General features: G+C 41.2%; 1 protein-coding gene across 1 annotated transcript; it reads left to right on the top strand.

Moving 5' to 3' along the window:
• The first annotated feature begins 20,685 nt into the window (after nt 1-20,685).
• Nucleotides 20,686-24,527, top strand: LOC118223192. The gene is made up of 5 exons (XM_035409437.1): nt 20,686-20,836; nt 20,943-21,680; nt 21,945-22,572; nt 22,693-23,653; nt 24,149-24,527. Exons 1-4 carry the CDS (start codon nt 20,686-20,688, stop codon nt 23,405-23,407), a joined length of 2,232 nt encoding a protein of 743 aa, XP_035265328.1. The 3' UTR covers nt 23,408-23,653; nt 24,149-24,527.
• Nucleotides 24,528-25,576: the final 1,049 nt, after the last annotated feature.

The following is a 25,576-nucleotide window of genomic DNA, read 5'->3' as shown; positions in this document are numbered from 1 at the left end:
TTAGATTTTATGAACTTGTGGTCAAGAAGTTTTTGATCCAGCACATGTATAGTTTAACCTGTTGTATATATGCAATCTCGCAGTACTTCATTACAAACTAAAAAAAGTGCTAATTCATTTTTGCATTTGTGGCACTTTATTTCTTCCAAAATTATGAATATAAACTAATCTGCGTTACTATTGTAAATTGTACAAATGTCTTGCTTCATTTAAGCCATTTTTAAAGTCTCTGTGGTGTTCACATCTGGAGTTATAAGGCTTTAAATAGGGTACCTCCTAAATGGGCAAGGATTGGCAAGATTTGGCATGTGCGCTAAGGGGTTAAAGAAACCATTTTTTATATAGCCAGTAGACACTCCAGTAGCAAAAAAGTTACACACACCCTAGATATACCGTAAGGAGGTGGGGAGATGACACTGACTATTGGTCCCCACCAGTTAACCATCATGCCCTAAGACAGAGCAACTGTAAGTCATATGTCTCCATATCATCCTGCAATTAATTTACATAAATATGAAAGTTCAATCAAGAAGTCTGTTTCACTAAACATAAATAATTAACTCCATATGATATTTTGTACAAACAACATGAATGGCTTTGTTATCACAACCAAAAATATAAAAATATATATTTGCAATATATATATATTTGCAACTAAATGACATTAATAGGAATTGTAAGTTGACTCAACGTGTAATCGGTCACTTTCACAAATTTTAACCCTTGGACTCACTTTAAAGATCTAAAGTTAACTCCACATTATATTCTTAAATAAAAAATTTTAGGCAGACAGGTAAAAAACTGTGTTGGCTAAAACAACAAATTATTTTCTACTGAGTCCGACAGGAGTTATATTCACAAACAGGCCAATACACTTTACTGTGCCTACCCAACCTGTAATGTTCAGTTACCTTTTGTTCAGGGTGGCCGCTATGTCGTGTTACTGGCAGCATGGCCACATTGGCTAACCATTCAGCATGCCATAGCCACTTATTTTGCATCAGTCAGTTCTAATTTAATTTTACTTAAATGAGTATTGTATGATATTTGGCTTGCTTGATGTGTATTTATTTGTATATTACATCTAATTTCCTTGCACATTTATGAATGACTTACAACAACACTTGCTTATTGACTTTCAATGGGCAGGCAAATATCAGCAAAATGGGCCTTCTGTGTGTGTGTATATTTTGGTATTTTTTAGACTTTCAGAAACAGTTAAAAACCCCAGACATGCTGTGTATTTTTATTTAAAACATGATGTGTGATTTTGAATAATTTGCTTTATAAAAAATTTAATGAGTGTATTACCATTGCATTCTGCAGCAAAAACATGAGTCAGATGTTCCTGATTGAAAAGTAAAAGGCGTGAACCCAAAATGCAGAGGGCAGGATTTATTTAAGTGACATCCTCAATCTGTCTGAGGAGATCCACCCACCAACCAAATGACTACTGAATATTCTACCCATTGTACTTTGCTGTAACTACATGCTAAATGTTCATCTGCAGAACTTACAGTATATTTAAAAATGATGATGTCAGCTAACTTCATCAAAGCCAATATGCCTTTTGAATTAAATATCAAAGACATTATGAAATAATTTTTCACATCCTAAGAACAAAAATAGCCCCCATATTGAATGGGCCATCCATTTTTAATGAACTCCAGCTTTATCCTGAACTCAAGTTGAATAATTGTCACTTTCCAAATGAAGGTTCCAGAACAATGGAGCAATATGTCATCATAGTTAATTGCACAAGGCTTGTCCAGCTCCTCATACCACCACCCATTAGCTCCTCCCAATGATATGTTAGGCAGTTGTCCTCAAATAGAGATAAGCCTCTTCTCCCATCAGTGCCAGCTCTGCTGTCGCATTATGTGGCCTGCAGAGTAGTTACTCGGTCGTTGGCAGGTGTATTGCTGGAGTACACTTGCTACAGCTGCAGAGGTCATTGTGTGAGGTACAGAGGGCACAGTACTGACTTGAGAGGCATAAGAGTAAATTCCAAATTAGGGAGGAAAAAAACTTTAAATATAAGTAATATAATATAAAGGGATAATATACAGGGATTTGTTCTATGTTGCGGGAATAGCTAGTACAACATGATTGCATATCCAGTGTAACCTTGCACACTTTTGTTTCCAAGGTACAAGGCTCATACAACTAACTAAAGCATCACTACAAAATGAGTATCTTCACTGTCTGGCTCCCTTCAGTGATCTTTATATTGCCCAGTCCATTAATATTATTATGGACTTAGACTGTTTTTTCTACACTTTCAGTCAGTTGGTTTAGACCAATATGATGACCATATATTGCATTTCAAAAAAGAGGACAGGTGCGGGTGGGCATTATGAATATAATACTATGCTATTTCTTTGTTTACATATGGTCTATGGAACAAGAAAAGCTAATGGACATTTTTAGGAATTTAGAAACCTGCCTGGATGGATATTTTCATTCACAAGAAGAAATGTTTGGGGAAAAATTTGGTCAGGCTAGCCACAAATTCAAGGGCCTTGAAACACCCAGTTCAAAGCTTTCACGGGATCTTCTGAGCTCATTGGAATTATCATTAGAGTTTTGAAACACAAAATCGCATCGTTATGGACATTTACGTGACCATACAACAACATTGTGAGTGCACAATCGCGTCTATATCATGAATGGACATTCAAAATTCACAAAAAGCAGTAGTTTGGCCACATCTTATGTCAATCAAGTGTACCTGTCAGTCAGGTAGGAGCCATAGGGAAGAGACAAGAAAGCAGAAATAATTCAAATTTGAACTGATTTTCCTGTTAAAAAATGACGTGATGTACCAGCATGGCCTCTGCGATCGACTGGTCGAATGCAATTGCTATTAGGCACCCCTGGGCCACACAAATAAGATACAGTAAAATGCACTTGCTGATGCACTGTGCCATCTCTGTACATAGGCTCTCTACTTAGCCATCCCTGCACATCGACATGAGGTCACTATCGTCGGGTTTTGTATGATTACCATTATCATCTGCGAGGATAAGATTTGGTTGGCTGTGTGAGTGTTGTTAATTTTAGTTGTCAGTTTGTCAAGTTTATGAGATCACTAATGTTAGTTTTAATGAGACAAGGGGCCATATTTATAAATTATATTATTTAGAAATTTCAGGCTTATCTCCATCTTCCCTTTCTTTCAAAGGTATTGGACAGCATAGTAGCCTCCCAAATACCTACACACATGTGCAGTAATGACCAGTATGAGCCTTCCCAGTCAGGCTTTCGCTCCCACCACAGCACAGAAACTGCCATTCTCAGAGTAGTCAATGACCTGCCCTGCTGATTCTGGTATCATTAACATTATACTCCTCCTTGATCTCTGTGCTCCCTGGCAGCAACAGGGATCTGCGGCACAGCCCTTGACTGGATTGAGTCCTACCTCTTCGATAGTTCCTTCCAGGTTGCCTGGGCTGGTAAAGTATCGCCGACTCGTCCCCTCGCCACGGGAGTTCCCCAGGGCTCAGTCCTCGGTCCCCTTCTCTTCTCCTTATACACCAGATCCCTTGGCCCTGTAATCTCTGCCTATGGCTTGTCCTATCACTCTTATGCCGACGATACACAACTCTTTCTCTCCTTCTCCCCATCGGACACACAGGTCCCTGCCCGAATCTCCACTTGCCTGAGGGACATCCAGAGCTGGATGGACAATCACCACAACCCAGGTAAGACAGAGCTAATCTTCATTGCTGCTCACACCTCTCCCCTCCTTGATTTTTCCATTTCCCTAGGGGATACCTTAGTGACATCATCACCCTGTGCCAAGAATCACGGAGTGGTGATGGACAACAGGTTGTCCCTCTCCAAGAACATTGCAGCGGTAAGCCGGGCGTGCAGATTTTTCCTGTACAACATCCGGAGAATCCGCCCCTTTCTCACCACCTACTCAACCCAGCTCCTGGTCCAAGCAATGGTACTATCCCGCCTGGACTACTGCAACTCTTCTGGCTGGACTACCGGCATCTGCCATCAGACTCCTGCAACTCATTCAGAATGCTGCAGTTCGTCTGGTCTTCAACCTCCCCAGACACTCCCACGTCACTCCCCTGCTCACTACCCTCCACTGGTTGCCTGTTATGGCTCGCATCAAATTTGAAACATTAATCCTAGCATACCAGGCAGTCAAGGGATCAGCCCCAGCACACCTCCACAAGATCTTCAAACCCTACATGCCAGCCAGACCCCTCCGTTCGGCTACCCCAGGACGCCTGGCACCTCCCCCTCTTCGCACTTGCCCTTCCGATCATGTCTCCTGTCTGTTCTGGCCCCACGATGGTGGAATGACCTTCCCGTGGAGGTCAGAACAGCTGATACCCTGACCACCTTCAAGCGACAACTGAAGACTCATCTCTTCAGGCTGCACCTCTCCCCATCCCTCCCTACCTCCCTGTAATCTCTAAATGACTGTAAGCTTAGGGTTGTAACTAGGTAGCTGTTTCTTAGTTGACTTAGTTAATGCACTCATGTCTTAACTACTGCTTGTGTTTTTTGCATAGACTGCGTTGTTGCAGTTCTTGTTTGTGTTAGTGTTAATCAGATTAACCTACAGGGTCCAAGATAAACTATGCGGTTGTTCCCTGCACTTGGAACGGTACTTCTCTCTAGGGTTTTCGACACACTTGTTCCTGGTTATGGTTATACACTTTGTTGTACGTCGCTCCGGATAGGAACGTCTGCCAAATGCCTGTAATGTTATGTAATGTATCACAACATCCTACTTTCTCACCTCTAATCTCATATAAATATCTGAAATATTGCTCTAGCAATTGCAGATGCTGGTTCAGATGCTACCTCACTGACAATCAGGATTTTATCTCCATTGGCAAAAAAAATAACACTATCCTCCAGTCTATCAAGGTATACCACAGGGCTCTGTTTTAGGCCCTCTTTTGTTTATTATTTGCATGCCCCCCCTGGCTCTATCATTTGTCAGCAAAGCCTGCAATTTTATTTTAAAACTAATTACACACAGGTGTATCTCCACACCAAACCTACTGCTCCTCTCCCACCATCCCCCCTGATAAACTGTTTACACGACATTAAACACTAGATGGCATGGAATTTCCTTAAGCTAGACTGTAACAAGACAATAATGCTGGTTGAGTCCAAGGCCTTTCTCTCAAAGGTCAGTGATTTCCATCTTATTATAGATGGCATCAAAGGTACCCCCCCTGCTGCAATCTGGAGATACTTTCGACCTTACACTCCTTCATAACCAAACCAGCATTCTTCCACTCACATAACATTGCCTGTCTCTGCTCCTGTCTCAGCATTCTTCACTCTTGTTCTTCATCGGCAACACTGGCTTCCCATATCTGCCCATATTCAATACAAACAGCTCATCATTACATACAAAGCACTGAATGGACTTGCCCCTTCCTACCTCTCTAAACTCCCCTACACAATAAATATCCCTACACATTTATCCATTCGCTCAGATCATCTGGCACTGGTTTACTCTCCATTCCACACACACACCTGTCTACTTTGGGAACTAGATCATTTTGTGCCACTGCCGCCAGACTTTGGAACACCTTACCACAACACCTCCATGAATTCAGGAGTCTCTCCTTCAAAACCAAACTCAAAAAATAACTTCCTCTATGAGCACTACCATACTCATACCCTTTCTTAACAATCCTCTCACACATACTCCCTCTTCCACCTCTTATCTCTTCAGCGTTTTGCTGTTTTATGATTCCATATCATGTTACTGTATGTACATGTAGCTTATTTTAGCAGTCTTTCTAGGTTTTATGTTTTTTTTTCAATTCTCTGTATTCTCTGTAATTCTTTTAATTCACTGTAATTCTCTATGCATTTACCTGCCTTTTTTTTGGGAAGCTGTCTTGGGTTTGAGAAAGACGCTATATAAATAAAACATTATTGTTATTATTATTATTATTATTATTATTATTTTAAAAACCAAAGTACATGTTGTCCAATGTTATGTTCATACCACCTAGTCTGTATGATTCTAACGGAGGTGTGAAAATTTGAAGTCCTCACCATAACCTCCCTGGGTACCGACTACTTGTTTTCTCTTTAGATGGCATTCTGTAAACATATAAAAGCATGTTGTTTGTTATAACAACTCAGAGGCGGCATGACTGTAATAGCTGTTTCATTTATGCAGATGGGGACACCATGTTTTTTGTCACCTAGCAGGACAGGTAACTTGTTTAAATGATGCATGATTTGATTTATTGTAAATAAAAATAAAGCCTTGGAGCCAAAAATTACTTAAAGAACAGATTTTTACCTAGTTCAATCAAAAACAATTGTTTGGAAATATTTTCCGGAAAGGTAATCACATTGTTCTGTTCCTTTGGGAAGTGGTAGAGGACAGAATTGCACATCTACAAACCTGACATTGCTACAGTAGCCGCACTGTACATTATTTTTCTGACCATGTTACATTTATTAAGCCTTAAAGTTATGGGAACTCCTCCATATTTACTGTATGCAATTTCATCCCATACAGTTTTCTTCTTGCTGGAACTCCATGACTACAGTTCTGAAATGTGTTTAGTGATTTCATCAACCAATATTTCCAGCTCCATGGAAAATAACTTTTGCATTGCATTTCTTTGCTCGCAATGCATAAGACGCATATCAAATAACGGCAATGCATTTAAATTAATTTTCTGCGGCTGTGCTCATTTACACAACCAGTAAATACCCCTCTAACTGAAAACATGCAGTAATGTGTAATTTTGTGGCCCTGACGGAAATTTGCTGCAGGCTTAGCAAATATGGCCCAAATTGTTTAATGTGGTCCAGAAATGCTTTTCTCAATATTTTCGTGGTATTTTCAATCTGTGAATGTGGGTATTTTTTCTGAATATATAAATGTATTTTTTGTGACTCGTGCCAATATTAAATCTTGGTGTTTATTACCTGTGGAGAACGGAGATGGCCTGCACATAGCCTTCCCTCCAGTGTTCGAATTACGGGCGGATTTGGGGGGTCTGACCCCCATAATTAAGACTTGGATCCCCCCAAAAGGTGACGCCACTGATGGGAAATATATTGTAATATTTACGATTACAGGTAAGAAGGATATATACATTTTTCTACACCCCCGACCTGTTGTTTTTACCTCTTTTTGGGGGGGTACAAGTCTTAATTATGGGGGTCAGACCCCCCCAAATCCTCCCGTAATTCAAACACTGCTTCCCTCAATACTTTTGGCTATATATCCCAGCAGCTGGTCATCTTTAAGCAAAGCAAGTAATAACCAGTGGGACAATCATAAAATAAAATGTAAACAAATGATCAAAACAACAGCATATTTGTGGTCAGCTGGGACAAAATCAACAGATGAGACAAGAAAGTATGTTTTATATATTGTATTTGTTCTTCAAAGTAATTCCTTGTTAATAAACTGTGTCATACTTCTGTGAATTACCTGATATAATAATTAAGGTTGATTGAGCATGCAAGCTCTTTTACAGCAACACCGTGTTAATTCCCCCCAAGTAGTCTAACCTGCTTTTTTTGGACTGTCGGAGGAAACTGAAACACCCAGAGGAAACCCACGCAGACACAAGGAGAACATGCAAACTCCACACAGAAAGGCCACAGCTGGGATTTGTATTACAATATGCATTACAAATCTAAAATAAGCCCCAATTCCGTCAACCAGCTCACAAATTTCTTAAGGATTATTCTGGTCTCAAGCAAGTGTGCAGACTTGACATGACAATTCTCCCACTAGACTTAATTGCAGGTTTCAATCACAAATAAAGATCCAAGCTGAGCAATTACAAATAATTTGCGCAAGGAAACAGCACTGCATTGTCACTGGGTGAATTCTGGAAAGACGCTGAGGAAAAACTTCCAAATTTTACTTGAAAAATGATACTTACTCTTTGTAAACAAATCTGCCAATACAAAATATGTGTGTCTGCATCTGTATATGGACATGTTTTCACCAAGCCTTGTCAATCAATGACAAGCAAATGACCATGATCAAATTTAAGTTGACAACCTTGCATTTTCATTTGACATGACATTCACTACATTACTTTTATTTATATATATTTAAAATATACTTTTAAATATACATGTGCTGCAAACTATTAGTAAAACAATGTATGTAACTATTTCTGTCCAAATTAAATGCTATATAACACCCTTCTCTGTTAGTGAGGTATATTGACCGAGGTGTGTATCCTAAAAAATCTTCAAGATCTGATAACTTAGATCCTTATCTTCTTTGGCTTGCTGTTGATGTCATTGCTGAACCCATAACCTGTCTTTTCTTTTTAATCTTTACTCTTGAACATAAATTTTGAACCATCTACATGCCTATTTCAAAGCTTTCTGTTTTGCCAAAACTTTTGGAAACCCTTGTGAGCAATCAGCTGAAAGAGTATTTATATGACAATGATATTCAGATTTCAATCAGGTTTTAGAAAACAACATGGCACTATTACTGCTGTAATGAAAGTTATGAGTGACACTGTTGATGCTTTAGACAAGAAACAGTACTATATCTATCTTAATAGATTTATTCAAATATGTAATGAATATTGATCACAAGATCACAATATTATGACACAAAGACTATTAAATATATTTTTATCAGATCAAGCTGTGAAATGGTTTACCTTTCTAATAGGACACTATTTTTTCAGTTTGAAGGGAAGACCCCAAACTGATTGCTCCTAAATGGTGTCCCCCAGCGCTTGGTCCTTGGCCATCTTTTATGTACTATTTATTTATACAACGTTGGTAGAAATGTATCAAATGCTAGCTATTATTATTTTTGGCAGATAACACAGTTCTTTATTGCTCTGCTTTTTCTTGACTGAGGATCTTGACCTGCAGTCTGCTTTCAACATTATACAGCCCTAGTGTCATCAGCTAAGGCTTGGACTGAAAGCAGGAAGAACTCATGATATTCCCAAAGTCCAAGAAATCTATATCCTTACACTCTCTATAGTAACAAATTATGGCAAATATCTAGACAGTTTATCATGCTATAATCATTCTTGGGTCTTCTGATTGATGATTACCTCAAATCTCACGTTGAATACCTAGTGAAAAAACTAAAATTAGGATTCTTAAAAACAAATTTAGCTTTTGTTTTGAAGTCAGAAAGAGACTTGTTTTGCCATGTTTCTCATTCTGTTAGATTATGAAGATACAGTGTACATGGTTGCCCCTTACCTTTTCCCTGCAGTTCCTTTATACGGTTTGCAATGGAGCGCTAAAATTTATCTCAAATTCTGTAGTGACTGTAATCTCTATAAGAAAGTGGGTTTGCCTTGTCTAGCTAGCCAGACATTATAAAGCCATATTGAGACAACGTCCTTCCTATCTGTGTATGCATATCATAACTCAAAATAACAAAAACTATATATGTTCACTAGATTATATTGTGCCAAAGGTCCATACAGAGTCTGTACAGTCCTCTAAAGGCATCTTTCTTGGCCAGCTCTCTCTTCCAAGAGATTCTGAATATCAAGAGACTAAACTGGTTAAATAAAAAAAATTATCTGATCACATTTTAATGGGTATTTCCCTTTTCAAAGAAAAATCAACATCTCATTTACATTTAAAAATACTGTCACAATCAAAAATAATCAGACTGAATTTAAAACACAAGTGTGACTTGTAAACATTGCTGTCAATCATTGTCTGTGCTTATCTCTTAGTAATTACAAAGATGGATAATTGTTTGACACCTGGCCTGACAAAACGGTTTATTAAACTCAGACAGGACAGAAGTACATTCTGGACAAAACTAGAAAATACATATGCAAAATGATGAATATTTTTCAAGGGATTAGACACATTAAAATAAGCATATTTCCCAGCATGCAATTACATGCAAAAAAGTTCATTTTTGGATGCAAATTGTCAGCATTAAACAGCACACCACTTATATTGGAATATACTTCTATATTCTCACATTGGGCACCACTTATGTAGGCATAGCAGTGTAACCGCACAATTAAAAATCAGTCTCATAAATTTACAGTTATGTAGCCTATCCGACCATAAATTTGGATCTTCAGATAATAATCAAAATTACAAATATTAAAGATCAAATAATTCATTCACAGATTTAAGAGATAACCTGAAGGATAGTTCTTGGATATGCTATTTAGACTCAGATTCTCAACAAAACAGATACAGGTTTAATAAAAATAATTTATTAAACAAACGTACAAACACAGAGCATACACAAACTAATCTAACTGGGGAAAACTATGCTAAATATAGGAAGGTTGGATGGTGTGTGTGTGCGTGCGTGCACGCATGTGTCCCTTTGTCTGTGGACGAAAGGGGAAAGGGCAAACAGTGTGTTGTTCACATTTATGTGGTGTGTGTATACAGTGTATACGTATAATGGCACTGGCACAACAGAATAACTTGGCTGCAAATCGCTGCCAGTAGTGCCGGAGAGGGAAGCGTAGCTTCAGGTCTTAAGCGATACATGTAACAAAGCTAGTTATTCATCCACTACCGACTATACTACAAATTTGGGATTGTTAGTTAAGGAGTTAGCGGAAGGAGAGTGTGAGAGAGACCAGGTGAATGGTTGTACTCCATGGTTACATCGCCAGTGCAAATAATTTGAAATGACAAATGGAAACACACAAAATCCATTAAGACTAAGCTAAACTGCTATTGCCTGGCATCTATAGTTAGCCTTACTGAGATCCTGCCAGAAACTCTGGGGATTTTCAAAACTAGGCCTTGTGTTTCGAAATACCATTTTCAAGATTATGTTCAAAGTGATATTAACAACATACCTGCTGTTACCAGCTACAGTTTGCAAGCTTCTAATGCCTTCTGGATTTTCAATTCATTGGCTTTTCATAAACAGGCTATGGTATGAAGGCACAAATTAACACATTCATGTGTCTTTTTTAATCAAATCTGTCCAGTTGGCTTTCCAGTCACATCTGATGCTGTAAACTACTCATTCACAAAAGCTGAATGCAATAATGCCACTGTAAAAAGTTGGAAAGCTATTCTAAATGACATACCATTGACCAATAACTGACAGCTATTTCACAGATTGAACTGCTCCATTGTAACTATTTGTTTATGACTGGTTTTTAAAATGTGATGTTTAAGGCATGTACTTCTTCAATGAGACAATCCCAGCCACAGTCCCAAAAACAAGGAAATTTAACTCAGTGCTTCATTGACACAAGGGACAAATAAGGCCTTTCTCAATATTGCATTGGACGTGTCCCCAGCCAAAATGTGAGCTATTAATGCATTCATGTCGAAGAATTTTACTCCTGTGAAAACATCAAAAAAGATTTGCTATTTTTTCTCCCATGTCAATACTAAATGTGGATGAGAGTACTATATTGTTCACCATACCATGAATGGTACCAATGACATGGGTCTACAGTTAATGTTAATCTCCACACAAATGGTAAAATGGTCCAGATTGCTAATTCAACCCACCAATTCACTTAACGCAACAGTTGCTAGGCAGAATTCACAGAAATACTAAATTTTAGCAAGTATTAGCAAGTGATTTGCATATATTTCAGCTAGCTAACAAACAAACACAAATGGTTGGTATTGTAGCCTAACTACCTAGCTGGCTAGCTAATTTTGGTTCAGTGTATTTACAGGCATTCCTGTTTGTTTCATATGATCACTATTTTGTATTAATATATCTTTCCACATAGTAGAAAGGGCTGACAGAAATTCCAGTCTACTTGCCCAATTGGCCCAAGCCCGAAATCCTTATGTTCCATGTTGGTCAGTTGCTAGTCAACAAAAAGTATTGTAATGGTGCAATTTAGATATCATCATATAATTTTTTTATAGGAAAAACAATATTTTCTGATTTATACTTATCAAATGATCTGCAATCACAACTCAAACAATTAACTTTTCGATTTTCAGTTTGGGCATGTTTTGCTTCATTTTTCAATCCAATAACCAGCCATGAATTGTGATTAAAAATGAAATGATGTTAAACCAAAGTTTATGTAAATCACATGAATTTCTGTTGGTTCTTTGGTTCCCATGCGCCAATACATGTTTCTTGTAGCCATATTTTTCTGGTGATTTAAAGCCATTTTCAGTGAATTCAAACACAAATGAGCAAATAATTCTTAAGTTCATTTGTATGCTAATATGTACAGTAAGAACATGATTTTCCATAACTGAAATGGATCCTCTGAAAAGGGTGAGTCTTCATAGACACAATGCAGAGAAGTATGCGGGAGTTGGGACATGCTTGTGAGAAAATTTCTATTCTAGAATGCACTTCAAAATATTTTTGAAACATATTTAAATCTGAATGGGAGGTTTTCTTCATGGGAACACTATTTAGGTAAGAAATTAATATGAGGTTGGGTATAAACCTTTCCAGTGCTAAAGCTCTATGTTTTATCTCTGCTTTTAACTTTACCTTGGAGCTTTTGTTCACATTCAGTTTTATGCTTCATCCAGGGAAATAAACATGCTTATTACACAAATTGAAGTCAGAGTACAGCCAGATTACTTTTGAGAATGCAAATACACTCTCTTAAAATTCAATTCAGCGGTTCAAAGTTTAGTGTTCCAAGTTCTATTTTCTATCTATTTTCACAAAAGAATGCTCCAGTTTGCAATAATTGCAGATTAAAGAAAACACAGTGGTTCAGCAGGTGGGGCTTGGGCTCAGTGTTTGGGAAACACTATTCTAGAAACCACACAACAAGAAAGCATATGTAGGCCCAACTGTGTTGATTTAGAGATTACATAGCTTTCAGGCAACTTCTACTTTTGCTAAATCAGCACTCAGTGCAACTAGAATGTTTACTGCAGATGTGAGATACTATTTCAGTTTTGTAATGATCAGTAACTGTCATATTCCAGTTGATCCTCCAGTTGCAGGTATTTCTTGCAGTAATATACCTGAGACTGAATCTGAAGCTAGTGAATCAATCACATTATTATAGCTCACTGCCCATAAAACATAGGTCTTTGCACAAAATTCACTTTTGATCATCCGTGATTATTTCAAACTTTGAGCCCTTTCACTCTGCCTTAAATTCAGTCTTCAATAAACTGAAAAGCAGAAATATTTGATCCCTAGAACATGTGATAAACAAGCAGACCAACAGGCCACTCACGTAATTCGAGCCGTATTTCATTAAAAAATAATACACAAATATTATAATAAATTAAATAGAGATTTAGAAAGGAGATTAAATTATTCCTAAATCCTTTTCGCCAGCCACACACCTCAGTGACATATTTTTCTGGTTCTGGCCCAGAGGGTCACTCAGCATCAGCTCTGCTTCTGTGATTTATTAGAAAGTAGATCCAATGTTTGATATAATCTCTTTTTACTACAAAAAATGTTCAAAAGCCACTGTAATCTGTCCGCACATGGACCTTCGGACCTAGTCTGCGTGCTGGAAAAGCAACAAGGTAAATTAATGAATGAATGAATTATGAGAATCATCCTTAGGTGAATTTATAATCCACTCTGATTAAATAGGGCCAAATGTCAAACCTTCCACCGATAAGACTGTTGTTAGAGCCAAAACAACAAAACTAAAAAGAATACAGTCCACAATAAAGATTATGTGTCAATCTGGTGTCATGACCAAGTGACTTGTCTTGATAGTCTGGTACTGAATCATGATTGTGGCAGTACCATTTATGGCCAGTAGAACCTAATTGTTCAGAGCGTCACCCAGAGAGGAAGGGTTTCAGTCAAATGGTATGTCCTCTCATCGTGCATGAACAACTCCTCTGTTCCACAAGTGTGGAGTGAAAGCACACACATTGTGCAGGCAAGTCTGCAGCCTCTATGAACGATTCTGCAGTGGTGAAACACGCCAGTGAATAAGACAGGGCATTTCATGTTTATAGAAAATAAAATTCGGTGTAAAAGTGTCGCCATCTTCAAGAGGTGTAAATCTCTCATCATCAATTCTGTGATTCTATGAAAAAATGATTCTATCAGGAAAAAAACTTTTCTCGTTTTTATACCATATCAATTAGCTCTGCCTCCGCTTCGTGTCGGGGGGTTCTTCACCGCCACCTCTGTCATCCCTTATCCCCGGTTATCCCATACTTATATATATATTAAGTATTATGCATAAAAAGGGCAGTAATTCCTATGTGGTTCACCAGATGTGGATATAAATACCCTCAAATTAAAGCTGTTTCATTTCAAATCCAATGTGCTGGAGTACAAAGCCAAAATAACAAACATTACGTCACAGTAGTTATGGACTATACTATGGCAGAAATCTTTAATGTTTCTTGATGTAACTTGCTAATAATCACATACATCATAACATTTTTCATTTCATTAAATTTTTTCCTTTAGTCCAAATGATTCAACAAATTTTAAATGTGGAATTCCCCTGTAAAAGTAGCTCCTATAAAGAGGACCTATTTTGAATGTTGTGTTAACCATGTTGACAATGGCTTAAAATATGTAGGTATACAATAATTAATACAACAAATGGAATAATGCTTTAGCTCTGGTGACACTTGTTAAATGTGAACCACAGTCTGGCAATGAAAATCTTCCACATCGTCACCAAATGATGAGCACTATATGGTCCAAGGGAGCCCACTAGTGGCCATGCTAGGATTAGAACTCCTGTAAAGTAACAAAAAGTGTTGTTTCACTGCTGTAACTCTTTCTCATAAAATGGCATCTTCTGTGTAACTGTGATGCTTCCACAACTGTTTTAGTTCCACTCAATTATAAATTCATTAAAAACATTTTTTAATTTATTAATAATAATAATAATAACACATATATATATATATATAGAGAGAGAGAGAGAATGAGAGAGATTATTTTATTTTACATTAGGAGAAAGCAAAGCACACAGCCAACAGTGATGTGACTGCAAATGAGTTTAGAAGCCCAGAAGGATCAACCTTTATCTTCTGTACACAGGCGACCGCAGTTGCATATGTCTGTACTTTTTTTACAAACAGATCAAAGATTTTTTTTCATCACCTAGGAGGTTTATCCCAATAATTGAATCTAAAAATGTTTTCAGTATTCTGTCTACCCAACTTCTACGGGTATATATACTTTCTGAATACTTGCACCTGAATCCTTTTCAAAGAGTATGAGCCAAGGTAGGCCTGTTGCAGGCTTATGTAACATAAAAGCCACAAAGCCACAACTGAATTTAGATTACCTGCTGCAACTCCCTAGTGATGCAATGTTTCGATTAGTCTATGGTCTAAAGAGTTAGTGGTTCTGTTGTACAGTATTTTTTGTATAGTCGCTAAAAGCATAAAAAATCAATTATACTGAAACACTTAAAATAGCATATTTACATGTTTTACTGTTTACAATAATTTATTTAATCTATGCAGTACACAGTTAACAATCAAAATAATTAGTTTTTAGGATTAAAAAAAGATAAAAACTGTATAAAACCAGAACACACAAACTCCACTTGGTAGAGTCCCATACATGCAGTCCCTACATGTGCTACTATAGAAGATGTAACATAACCTTTCAAACTCAATTATCCCATCTACTCTCTGAGAGCCACTTCTTATCACAAGGGATGATCTCATTCTTAGTTTATTCTTATTTCAATTGCTCTTTTTAATGAGGTTTCGTTAAGTGGTATCCATTTACATTTATGCAGTGAGAGCCCTGAGGCAGACAGCCTTTTAATACGATCTCCTAGCATGTCTTACACTCCATTTGTACATACTTATATACAGTGATTGTGACACCAACCATGAGAAAATGTTCTTTCACTCAGTGATTTAATCTTTGCAGGATATCACAGCTCTTTTTTTAAATTCTAAATGTCATGTTGGTTATTTGCATTGCTGGTTCCGCATAGTGTGGTATGATTTTGTTAATTAAATTCAAAGTGGATATCACTTCACTGGGACACAGTTTCAAATAGACATGATACAGTATGAGGGAATTCTATATAGCAGGTCAATGCTGAGAGTGGAAGTCATTACATAGTTAGAACAACTCATTACCGCAGGACATTAAGAACTTAATGACAGTCTTTAAAATATACATTGCAACATACCTTAATGAATTTACTTAGTAAATTCCAAGTCTAAACAATGTCATTTCACACAGTGCAGTGTAAAATCTTATGCAATGAGGCTACATAGCTGCATTGTTCATTATTATTTTATCATTTTGTCACTATAACTAGTACTTATTTAATCACAGCGAGAAAAAGGTGCTTGAAAAGAGAACTGCTTAAAAAGGGCAATATTATTTCTGATTCTCAGTGGGCATGCAATGGTGTGACCGGTGCACTTTTTAAACAAAATCCTAAAGCCATAATAACCATCAACCATCTGAATGACCAAATCAGCTGCTACAGTTTCTCCTTTGAAGGGTAACCCTTGGGGAAAAATATTGTACAAATTGACCCTGCAGCACTTCTGGTAATTTAATGTCCAACAGCTCTTCACTGTGATTGTGAAATAAAAAGGCTGAATCAATTATTCTTAATTATGGTTCATTTGGCTATAAGACAAATCTTTAATTGCTTTCCTTGCAGCCTTCCAATAACAGTGTGGGCAAGAGAAAACAAACAGAGCAAATTAAGCTACAGTGTGTTGTACTCCAGCCAGAGAGGACGCATAATAAATTCCATGGTTTTTGTTCTGCCTACTCATCCCAGTGTGCTCAGGATGCTTGAAATAAAACAAGACTTCATCATTAACATGTACTCTCCAAAAAGCGTACTTATTGCTCCATGATAATAAGATTCTAGTACAACGACACAGCGTTGCCATGACAAAGAGACGTGAAAAGCACACTGACCACAATGCTTTCACATACAGCATTCATCCATATGACACTTGATGGTACTTATGCCTATTTTATAAACAATATATTACACACACACACACACACATCCAAAAAATATTCATTGTTCTTCAAGTGAGCTGCAATACCCTTCAATCAAAAGCCCAAAGCGTAAATCTACACATAATTGAAATATACACGACTATATACGCAGAGAAAGCAAGAACACTGTGATCAACTTTGCTGTTTGTAACTGTGAAGTTGTCTCTATGCACAGGAAGCATTTACAGATTCAACCCAAAAACTTTTTTTAGTGTGAGATAATGGTGGCCATTATCTTGACCTTTGCATTCACACAGCTTGCAACACAATTTTCTGATACCCTGACCACGGGACAGGCTGCTGAGGATTCAAAAACCAAACCAAAAACCAACTATATCTTCGCCAGTGTTGGGTAGAAATGGATAACATGTAATCTGGATTACATAATAAAATAAAATTAAGTAACTAATCAGGCCAGGTAACATTTATAATGAGCATAATCTGATTACAGCTACTTTTCTAAAGATAACATGATTACATTTTGGATTACTTCAATGTACAATGTGCTCACACACATGCACAGATGCACACACACACACACGCATACAGGCTAGAGGTTGAGGGAGATGCAACTATTTGCATTTGTATCTGCATTTGTTCAATCAACAAAAGTATTTGTTTTTTTATTTGCATAAATACCAAAAGTGGGCATGGTGTAAACCAGAAGTGGGTGGAGTTTAAAGCCGCGTTTCCACCAACATTACCCGGAACTACTTTATCAGGAACTAAAAGGTTCCTTCAGCCCATGGTTGTCTGTGTTTCCACCGCGGTCTAAAGTCCCGCGAAGATTAGGCAAATTAGCCCACTGACGTATGAAAAAGCGACGTTGTCGTCGGTCCATCTGTCATATGATTTCTTCTGTAACCCCATACTACCACCGAAGTAGCCTACATTATTTTCTAATAACCGGGACAGCCCGGAGGGGTTTATTCCACTTATATACAACGGGTTACCAACAATGACTATATATGGTTACTTTTGTATTTATTGATTTTCATATATTCTCTCAAACACATTCATTATGTTTTTATGCGAACATTCGCTTTCATGTCTTGACATCCGAAGCGACAGAATGCATTCACATTTATAGGCCCTATGTATAACTGGCAACAACAGCAGAAAACATGCACACGTTGTAAACAATTTTCTGTTTGATTACTTTCTCATCGTCAGTTCCATATAGGCTAATCGCAAAATGACAAGAATAGAACGAAAACTCGGACTTGCGTGAAAATGTAAATTAGTGGTACAGCCACCGTTTGCTTTCCTTCGAAGTTACTGCTAGCCGAGCAGCGAAGTGTGCCCTCCAGATGCGAACCATGCACCATAAATTAGTCCATAGTCTTCCTGGTCTTTTCGTGGAATTGAAGAATGGCACTAAAATGGAGTAAAATTACAGCAGTCTGAAAAAGCTAAAGGGACGGTTACTAGAATTAACCTGTTATTTTACCCTGACAAAAAGTGCAAAAGGTGATTTCCAGTTTGCTTGTACTGTATCACCAATGTTAATTACGCAGAACTACCGCATACCTCACATAACTGTATCAAACGTTTTGAGTCAATTACAACGGGCTAACAAAGAAAATCCGGAAGAAAATATTCAGCAACCGAATTAATCCGTTTGAATGTTTTGGTAGCCTACGTAATATGCTGTCCCAGCACGAATGCTTAGCATTTTATAAAATGAATACTAAAGCAAGAAAAGAACAGAAGAGCACACGTTATAATTCCAAGACGTTGGCAGGCTATAACCAAAACTAAGCTACTGCGCCGCATAACATACAAGTTTGATTTGAAGTTATTATGAAAATAAATTGGTTTGCGGCTGCATATTTTCAAACATGGCGGGTAATGGCGGAAAATAAATACAAAACAATGCTGCGAGTACTCGACCAATCAGAAATGTTCAGCGCTGCAAGCTCCACCCAAAAGGTTCCTGTACTTTCGGAAAGTACTACCCCCCGAGCAGGAACCTTTTGGGGGGTAAAATAAAGCCCCAGGAACTAAATTTAGACCCTAGTTCCTGCGGTGGAAACACACTGAGTTCCTCAAAAGGTTCCTAGTTCCTGCGGTGGAAACGCGGCTTAACACAGAAGATGCAAAAAATGCCAAAAATCACAGATTTTTACCATTATTATCATTGGCACTGCTATTGTTGAGATATCAAAGCATTAAAGTCATGGTTTTACAATAATCCAGTTTAACAACAGGTTTTTCATTGCTTTTTAAAGCTGTATTTAAAAAAACAATGACCTATATGCTATATAGCCATAACAGGATTTTATAACACTGAGGTAAACAAACTGTCAAATCAAGTTTCTGTCATAGCCCTCTTGTTTCTCGTGTTTTCTGTTAGCCTTGTGTATCTTGTCTTTGTTCGAACGATCTTTGTTCTCTGTTCTCTCCCTGCAGTGTAGGCGGGTCCTCCCCATCAACTCCACCACCCCGTTAGCAGCTGATTTCCCTCACCTGCTCTCTGCATTCCGCACACCTTTGCCAGAGCATTCGCTGATTGATCGCAGCATATATTCTCGGTTTTCCAGCAACTCCCCGATCCCGTGTTTGTTCAATACCTTGTTAATTGTATCTGTCTTGTCAGTCCAGTGTGTCAGTCTCTGTGGTCGTTCTCTTGTCTTTCATCCGGTCTTGTTTTCCTGTTTGCAGTTTGCCAGTTCCAGCTCACCTTCCGCCGACCTTCCTGTCCAGTCCAGTCCTGCCCAGCCCTGTGCCTGCTCCCTGCTGCTGTCCAGCCCTGTGCCTGCTCCCTGTCGCTGTGCAGCCTGTGCCAGCTTCCGTTCATCATTCAAACCACACCTGTCTTGTTCCCCTGGTTCCCAGCCTGGTTTCCTGTACCTAGAAAAATAAATCACGTCTGGTTTCTCCCTGCATTATCTGTCTGCGTCTTGCGTTTGGGTCCACCTGTACTGCGCGCCATAACTGAACGATCTGGCCAGAGATGGATCCAGCAGACGCAGACCCGATGCGTATGCCCTCGTGGGGCAGCACGAGCAGTTGCTCAAGACCTCGCGTAACAACTGGAATCCCTGACTGACAGCGTTAGACAGATCGCTAACCAGGTAACCCAACTCACGGCCGGTCCCTCTGTTCCAGCCCCCCAGCACCTGAACCGTCTGCAGCCCCATCCCCATTGGTCGTGATGTCCAGAGAGCCCCACATTCCTGCCCCTGAGCGTTATGCCGGAGACCGGGGAAGATGCAAATCCTTCTTGATGCAGTGCGATCAGGTATTTTCTCAGCAACCGGTAACCTACAGAGAAGACCGGGAGAAAATATTGTTTATTCGGGGACTTCAAGGATTCAGCTCTGGCTTGGGCGATGGCTGTGTGGGGTCAACTACACTCTGCTAACCATTCTTACCCCAGTTTTGTTCAGGAGACGAGGAAGGTGTTCGACCACCCGGTGTGCGGCAGGGAGGTGGAACGGCGCCTTTCTGTGCAGCAGGGGCCCCGCAGCGTCGCAGAGTATTCTGTGGAGTTTCGAACCCTGGTTGCTGAATCTCAGTGCAATGACGCCGCGCTCAGGCTGATGTTCCATTCCGGCCTGTGTGAGCAAGTGAAGGACGAACTAGCGGTGTGGGATGAGATTAACGACCTTGATTCCCTGATCTCTCTCGCTATCAGACTGGATAACCGCCTCCGGGAGAGCCGCCGGGAGAAGGCTTGACGCCCTGCACCTGCTCCGCTGACCACTCGACCCAGCCCTGGTTCCTTCCTTAGACCCCATGCTCCTCCCAGTCCTCCAAGTGCCGCCATCACCACCGACGAGCCGATGGAGATTGGAAGGGCCCACATCTCGCCGGAGGAACGCCTCCGTAGCAAAGTTCGGGGCTTTGCCTCTATTGTGGTCAGCCCGGCCATTTCCGTTACTCCTATCCAGTTCGGCCAAAAGAGAGGGCTCGCCAGTGAGAGTGGGGACGCTGGTGAGCCATACCACTTCCCCTCAAGTCACTCCTTCCGGTCCCCAACTGGAAGCCAAGCTGGAAAGGGGCCCGATGTCACTCTCCCTGCTTGCACTCGTGGATTCAGGCGCAGATGCTAATTTCCTGGACGCCACCTTCGTCACACGAACCGGCATTGCGACCCAGCCCTTAGAGGTACCCATGACCACCCATGCACTGGATGGAAGAGCCCTCAGCCAAGTAACACACATCACCGAACCCCTACAACTCTTGGCTTCGGGTAACCACCGTGAAACCATTCAATTCCACGTCATTCCCTCACCTAATTCTCCCATTGTATTAGGTCAGCCCTGGTTCCATGTCCACAACCCCCACATCGATTGGGCCACAGGGAGAGTGCTGAGCTGGAGTTCACACTGCCATTCCGCTTGCCTGAAATCTGCTCCTGCGCCTGCAGAGGTCGCCATCCCCTCAGCGGTCGCCGAACCTCCTAACCTTGCCACTATTCCTCCAATGTACCACGACCTGGGAGAAGCATTTAGTAAACAGCGCGCACTCTCACTGCCCCCTCATCGCCCTTATGATTGCGGAATCGACCTGCTTCCTGGAGCCGCCATACCTTCCCGTCGCCTGTTCAACCTGTCCCGATCTGAGAGGAAGGCGATGGAGACTTATATTCACGACTCCCTCGCTGCAGGGATTATAAGACCATCACCTTCCCCAGTTGGTGCAGGGTTTTTTTTCATCAATAAGAAGGACCAATCCCTGCGCCCCTGCATCGATTACCGAGAGCTCAACAACATTACAGTAAAAAACAAATATTCTCTGCCGTTAATGAATTCTGTTTTTGAACCCCTCCAGGAAGGTGCCATTTTTTCTAAACTGGATCTCCGCAGTGCATACCCTTTGGCGCGCATAAGAGGGCGATGAGTGGAAGACCGCGTTCACCACTCCCCTGGGCCATTACGAGTATCTGGTAATGCCGTTCGGGTTAACCAACGCACCTGCTGTATTCCAGGCTCTGGTCAACAATGTGCTCTGAGATCTCCATCCGGTCTATTTTCGTCTACCTCGATGACATCCTCATTCTCCCCCAACCTGGACGAACACATTCAGCACGTGAGGTAAGTACTCCAATGCCTGCTCGAAAACAAATTGTTCCTGAAGGCGGAAAAGTATGAATTTCACATAACTTCTGTGAGCTTCCTGGGGTACGTCATCGAGAGTGGACGGGTCCGGACGGACCCGGAGAAGATTCGTGCCGTAGCCAAATGGCCCAAACCCTCCTCCCAGAAGCAGCTCCAACGATTCCTGGGGTTCGCAAACTTTTACCGGCGGTTCATCCAAGACTACAGCCGGGTGGCAGTGCCCCTTACCCACCTTACTTCATCCACCATCCCCTTCGCCTGGACCCCGGAAACCGACACCACTTTTGGGGATCTCAAGAGGCGATTCACCTCAGCACCAGTCCTGGTCCACCCTGACTCTCCCCGCCAGTTTGTGGTTGAAGTGGACGCCTCGGAAACCGGAGTTGGAGCTGTGCTGTCCCAGAGGTCGGTAAAGGATCAAAAATTACACCCCTGTGCCTTCTCTCGCAGGTTATCTCCAGCCGAACGCAACTATGACGTCGGGAATCGGGAGCTACTCTCTGTCAAACTGGCCCTGGAGGAATGGAGGCACTGGCTGGAGGGAGCTGAACAACCCTTTGTCGTCTGGACCGACCATAAGAATCTAGCGTACATTCAGACGGCGAAGAGGTTAAACTCCCGCCAGGCTCGCTGGGCGTTGTTCTTTGGGCGTTTTAAATTCACACTTACTTACCGTCCCGGCTCGGAATGTTAACCCGACACGCTGTCTTGTCTGTTCACCTCAGACAGCAGCCCCGCCGAACCAGACACCATCCTTCCCCCATCATGTATAGTGGCAGCTGTCACCTGGGAGATCGAGTCGGTGATTAAGAAAGCCCAGCAGAGCCAACCCGACCCCCGAACCAGACTTGACCGCTGTTTGTTTGTGCCAGATTCTGTTCGTTCCCAGGTCCTGCAGTGGGTCCACTCCTCCAAGCTCGCCTGTCACCCGGGGATCAACCGCACCCTGTTCCTTCTGAGACGTAATTTCTGGTGGGAATCCATGGGGGCGGATGCCCGGTCCTTCGTCCTCGCCTGTACGGTGTGTGCGTGCAGCAAGACCTCGCACCAGCCTCCTGCCGGTCTCCTCCACCCTCTACCCATCCCGGGCCGACCTTGGAGCCACATCGGGGTTGATTTCGTTACTGGATTGCCACCATCCGAAGGTAACATGGTCATTCTAACCATCGTTGACCGATTTTCCAAGGCGGTACATTTCGTGCCCCTCCCCACTGCAGCGGAGACCGCAGACCTCCTCGTGCATCACGTGGTCCATCTCCATGGCATTCCCACTGAGGTTCTCGGACTGGGGACCGCAGTTCATCTCACAGGTTTGGAGGACATTCTGTCAGGCTCTGGGGACTACCGTGAGCCTTTCCTCTGGCTACCACCCTCAGATGAACGGGCAAACGGAGAGAGCCAACCAGGACCTGGGAGCGGCACTGCGATGCATGTCCGCTCGTAATCCCTCCTCCTGGAGTAGACTCCTCGCCTGGGTTGAGTATGCCCACAATTCCCTTACCTGTGCCACCACCGGTCTGTCTCTCTAGGCTACCAACCCCCACTGTTCCAGGCCACCGAGGCAGAGGGCTCCAATATCTGGTGGACTGGGAAGGTTACGGTCCGGAAGAGCGGAGCTGGATTTCCCCCCGGCTCATCCTAGATCCCTCCCTCATCCAGGATTTCCATCGGGCCCACCCTGAGAAGCCTGGTGGGTCGCCAGGAGGCTCCCGTTGAGGGGGCGTACTGTCATAGCCCTCTTGTTTCTCATGTTTTCTGTTAGCCTCGTATCTTGTCTTTGTTCGTACGATCTTTGTTCTCTGTTCTCTCCCTGCAGTGTAGGCGGGTTCTCGCTGTCAGCTCCACCACCCCGTTAGCAGCTGATTTCCCCTACCTGCTCTCTGCATTCCGCACGCCTTTGCCAGAGCATTCGCTGATTGATCGCAGCATATATTCTCGGTTTTCCAGCATCTGATCGTTTTTTCAGTTCATCTGATGTGTTACGTCGGCTCCAGTCCTAGTGATTAGTTAAAACTACTTTTTTCTGTTCGTGTTTTTTCTTCTCTCGTTCGGTTCGCCTACCTGCTTCCCCGATCCCGTGTTTGTTCAATACCTTGTTAATTGTATCTGTCTTGTCGGTCCAGTGTGTCAGTCTCCGTGGTCGTTCTGTCTTGTCTTTCATCCGGTCTTGTTTTCCTGTTTGCAGTTTGCCGGTTCCAGCTCACCTTCCGCCGGCCTTCCTGTCCAGTCCAGTCCTGTCCAGCCCTGTGCCTGCTCCCTGTCGCTGTCCAGCCTGTGCCAGCTTCCGTCCATCATTCAAACCACACCTGCCTTGTCCCCCTGGTTCCCAGCCTGGTTTCCTGCACCTAGAAAAATAAATCACGTCTGGTTTCTCCCTGCATTATCTGTGTCTGCGTCTTGCGTTTGGATCCACCTGTACTGCTCGCCGTAACAGTTTCGAAGACAAGCAAAATGTTTTTATAGATCAAAACATAGTTACTTATCCTTACACTGAACTGCATAGTACAAACTGCATGAACCCCACCACCCCTACCTGAGGGACACTGCAGTCAATTATAAACAGGAAAAATGCTTTTATATTAAAAAAAACGGTTCCTCATCTTCATTATGCACTACCGTTTGCAATGAACCCCTAATGAAATAAAAAGAACAACAGAATGTAAGGCTAAAATGTTTTCTTGATTTTGTTTGTTAATACTTCGTTGTTGAAGCACCACTTTACCTGTATGTTTGCATGAGCTTGGGTAAATTAAAGGAAACTCTGAAAAGCTTCCCTGGGTGGAATACATCTTGAGCTATTATGCTTTTACTCGAACTTCCCCAAGTTGTATTTTGTAGAAACAAGCTCCTGTACATGAGCTGGGAGCAGTCTGGAGTGATAAGGAGGCACAACATGCTTTGCTAGACTGGGGGCAGGTGAAATATTTTACAGCCACCTGAGCCAGTGCTAGGTGTGTCATTAGCTGACAACCTGTGTCTGTAAAGTTTTAATGCTAGAAAGGCCATGTTTTTTACTATGTACTACCCATAGACTGTATAAAAATAGGTACTACCACTATGCTGATGGCCAGCAGCATCAGACGTATCCAGCATTACTGCAACTGAATCGATTTCAATGTTTGTATTTTTAAATTACAGCGGTTTTGTTATATAGACTAAGGAAAAGTGTATCGAGACAGGCTATTATGGGAACACTGAGAGTGCTAATATGAGCATGACAAAACTGAAAATGGAGAAGCGATTAAAGAAATACAAATATATTTTTTAAAGTAATTTCTTCGGTCATTCAGCACATTTCTCCCTCCTATGTCCATGGAGTGCACTTTTACATAGCCTATGCACCGTTGCTCTCCTCTGAACAATTGCACAGAGAATGCTCAGTTTTGGTGGTTTTCTGGGACTGCACGCACACAAGTCGGTTATATATTTCATGCAGTTGCCATGTAGCTATTCTATTTAGTTTGTTCAAAGTCTCGGTTTCAATGAAAACCTGAAAATATGTCGGTGGCGTTATCTCCACGATCTCAAAGCCTAAAAGCACTTGTCTATTGTCTGGTGGGGGTTTTGTAAAGAAAATGACACAAACTGCTTGTATTTCTTCACTGAGTCTCTT

The sequence above is a fragment of the Anguilla anguilla genome, chromosome 3, assembly GCF_013347855.1.
Source record: "Anguilla anguilla isolate fAngAng1 chromosome 3, fAngAng1.pri, whole genome shotgun sequence".
Lineage (NCBI taxonomy): Eukaryota > Metazoa > Chordata > Actinopteri > Anguilliformes > Anguillidae > Anguilla > Anguilla anguilla.
The sequence above is the reverse complement of the archived record's forward strand: the minus strand, read 5'-3'. Positions and strand labels throughout refer to the sequence as shown.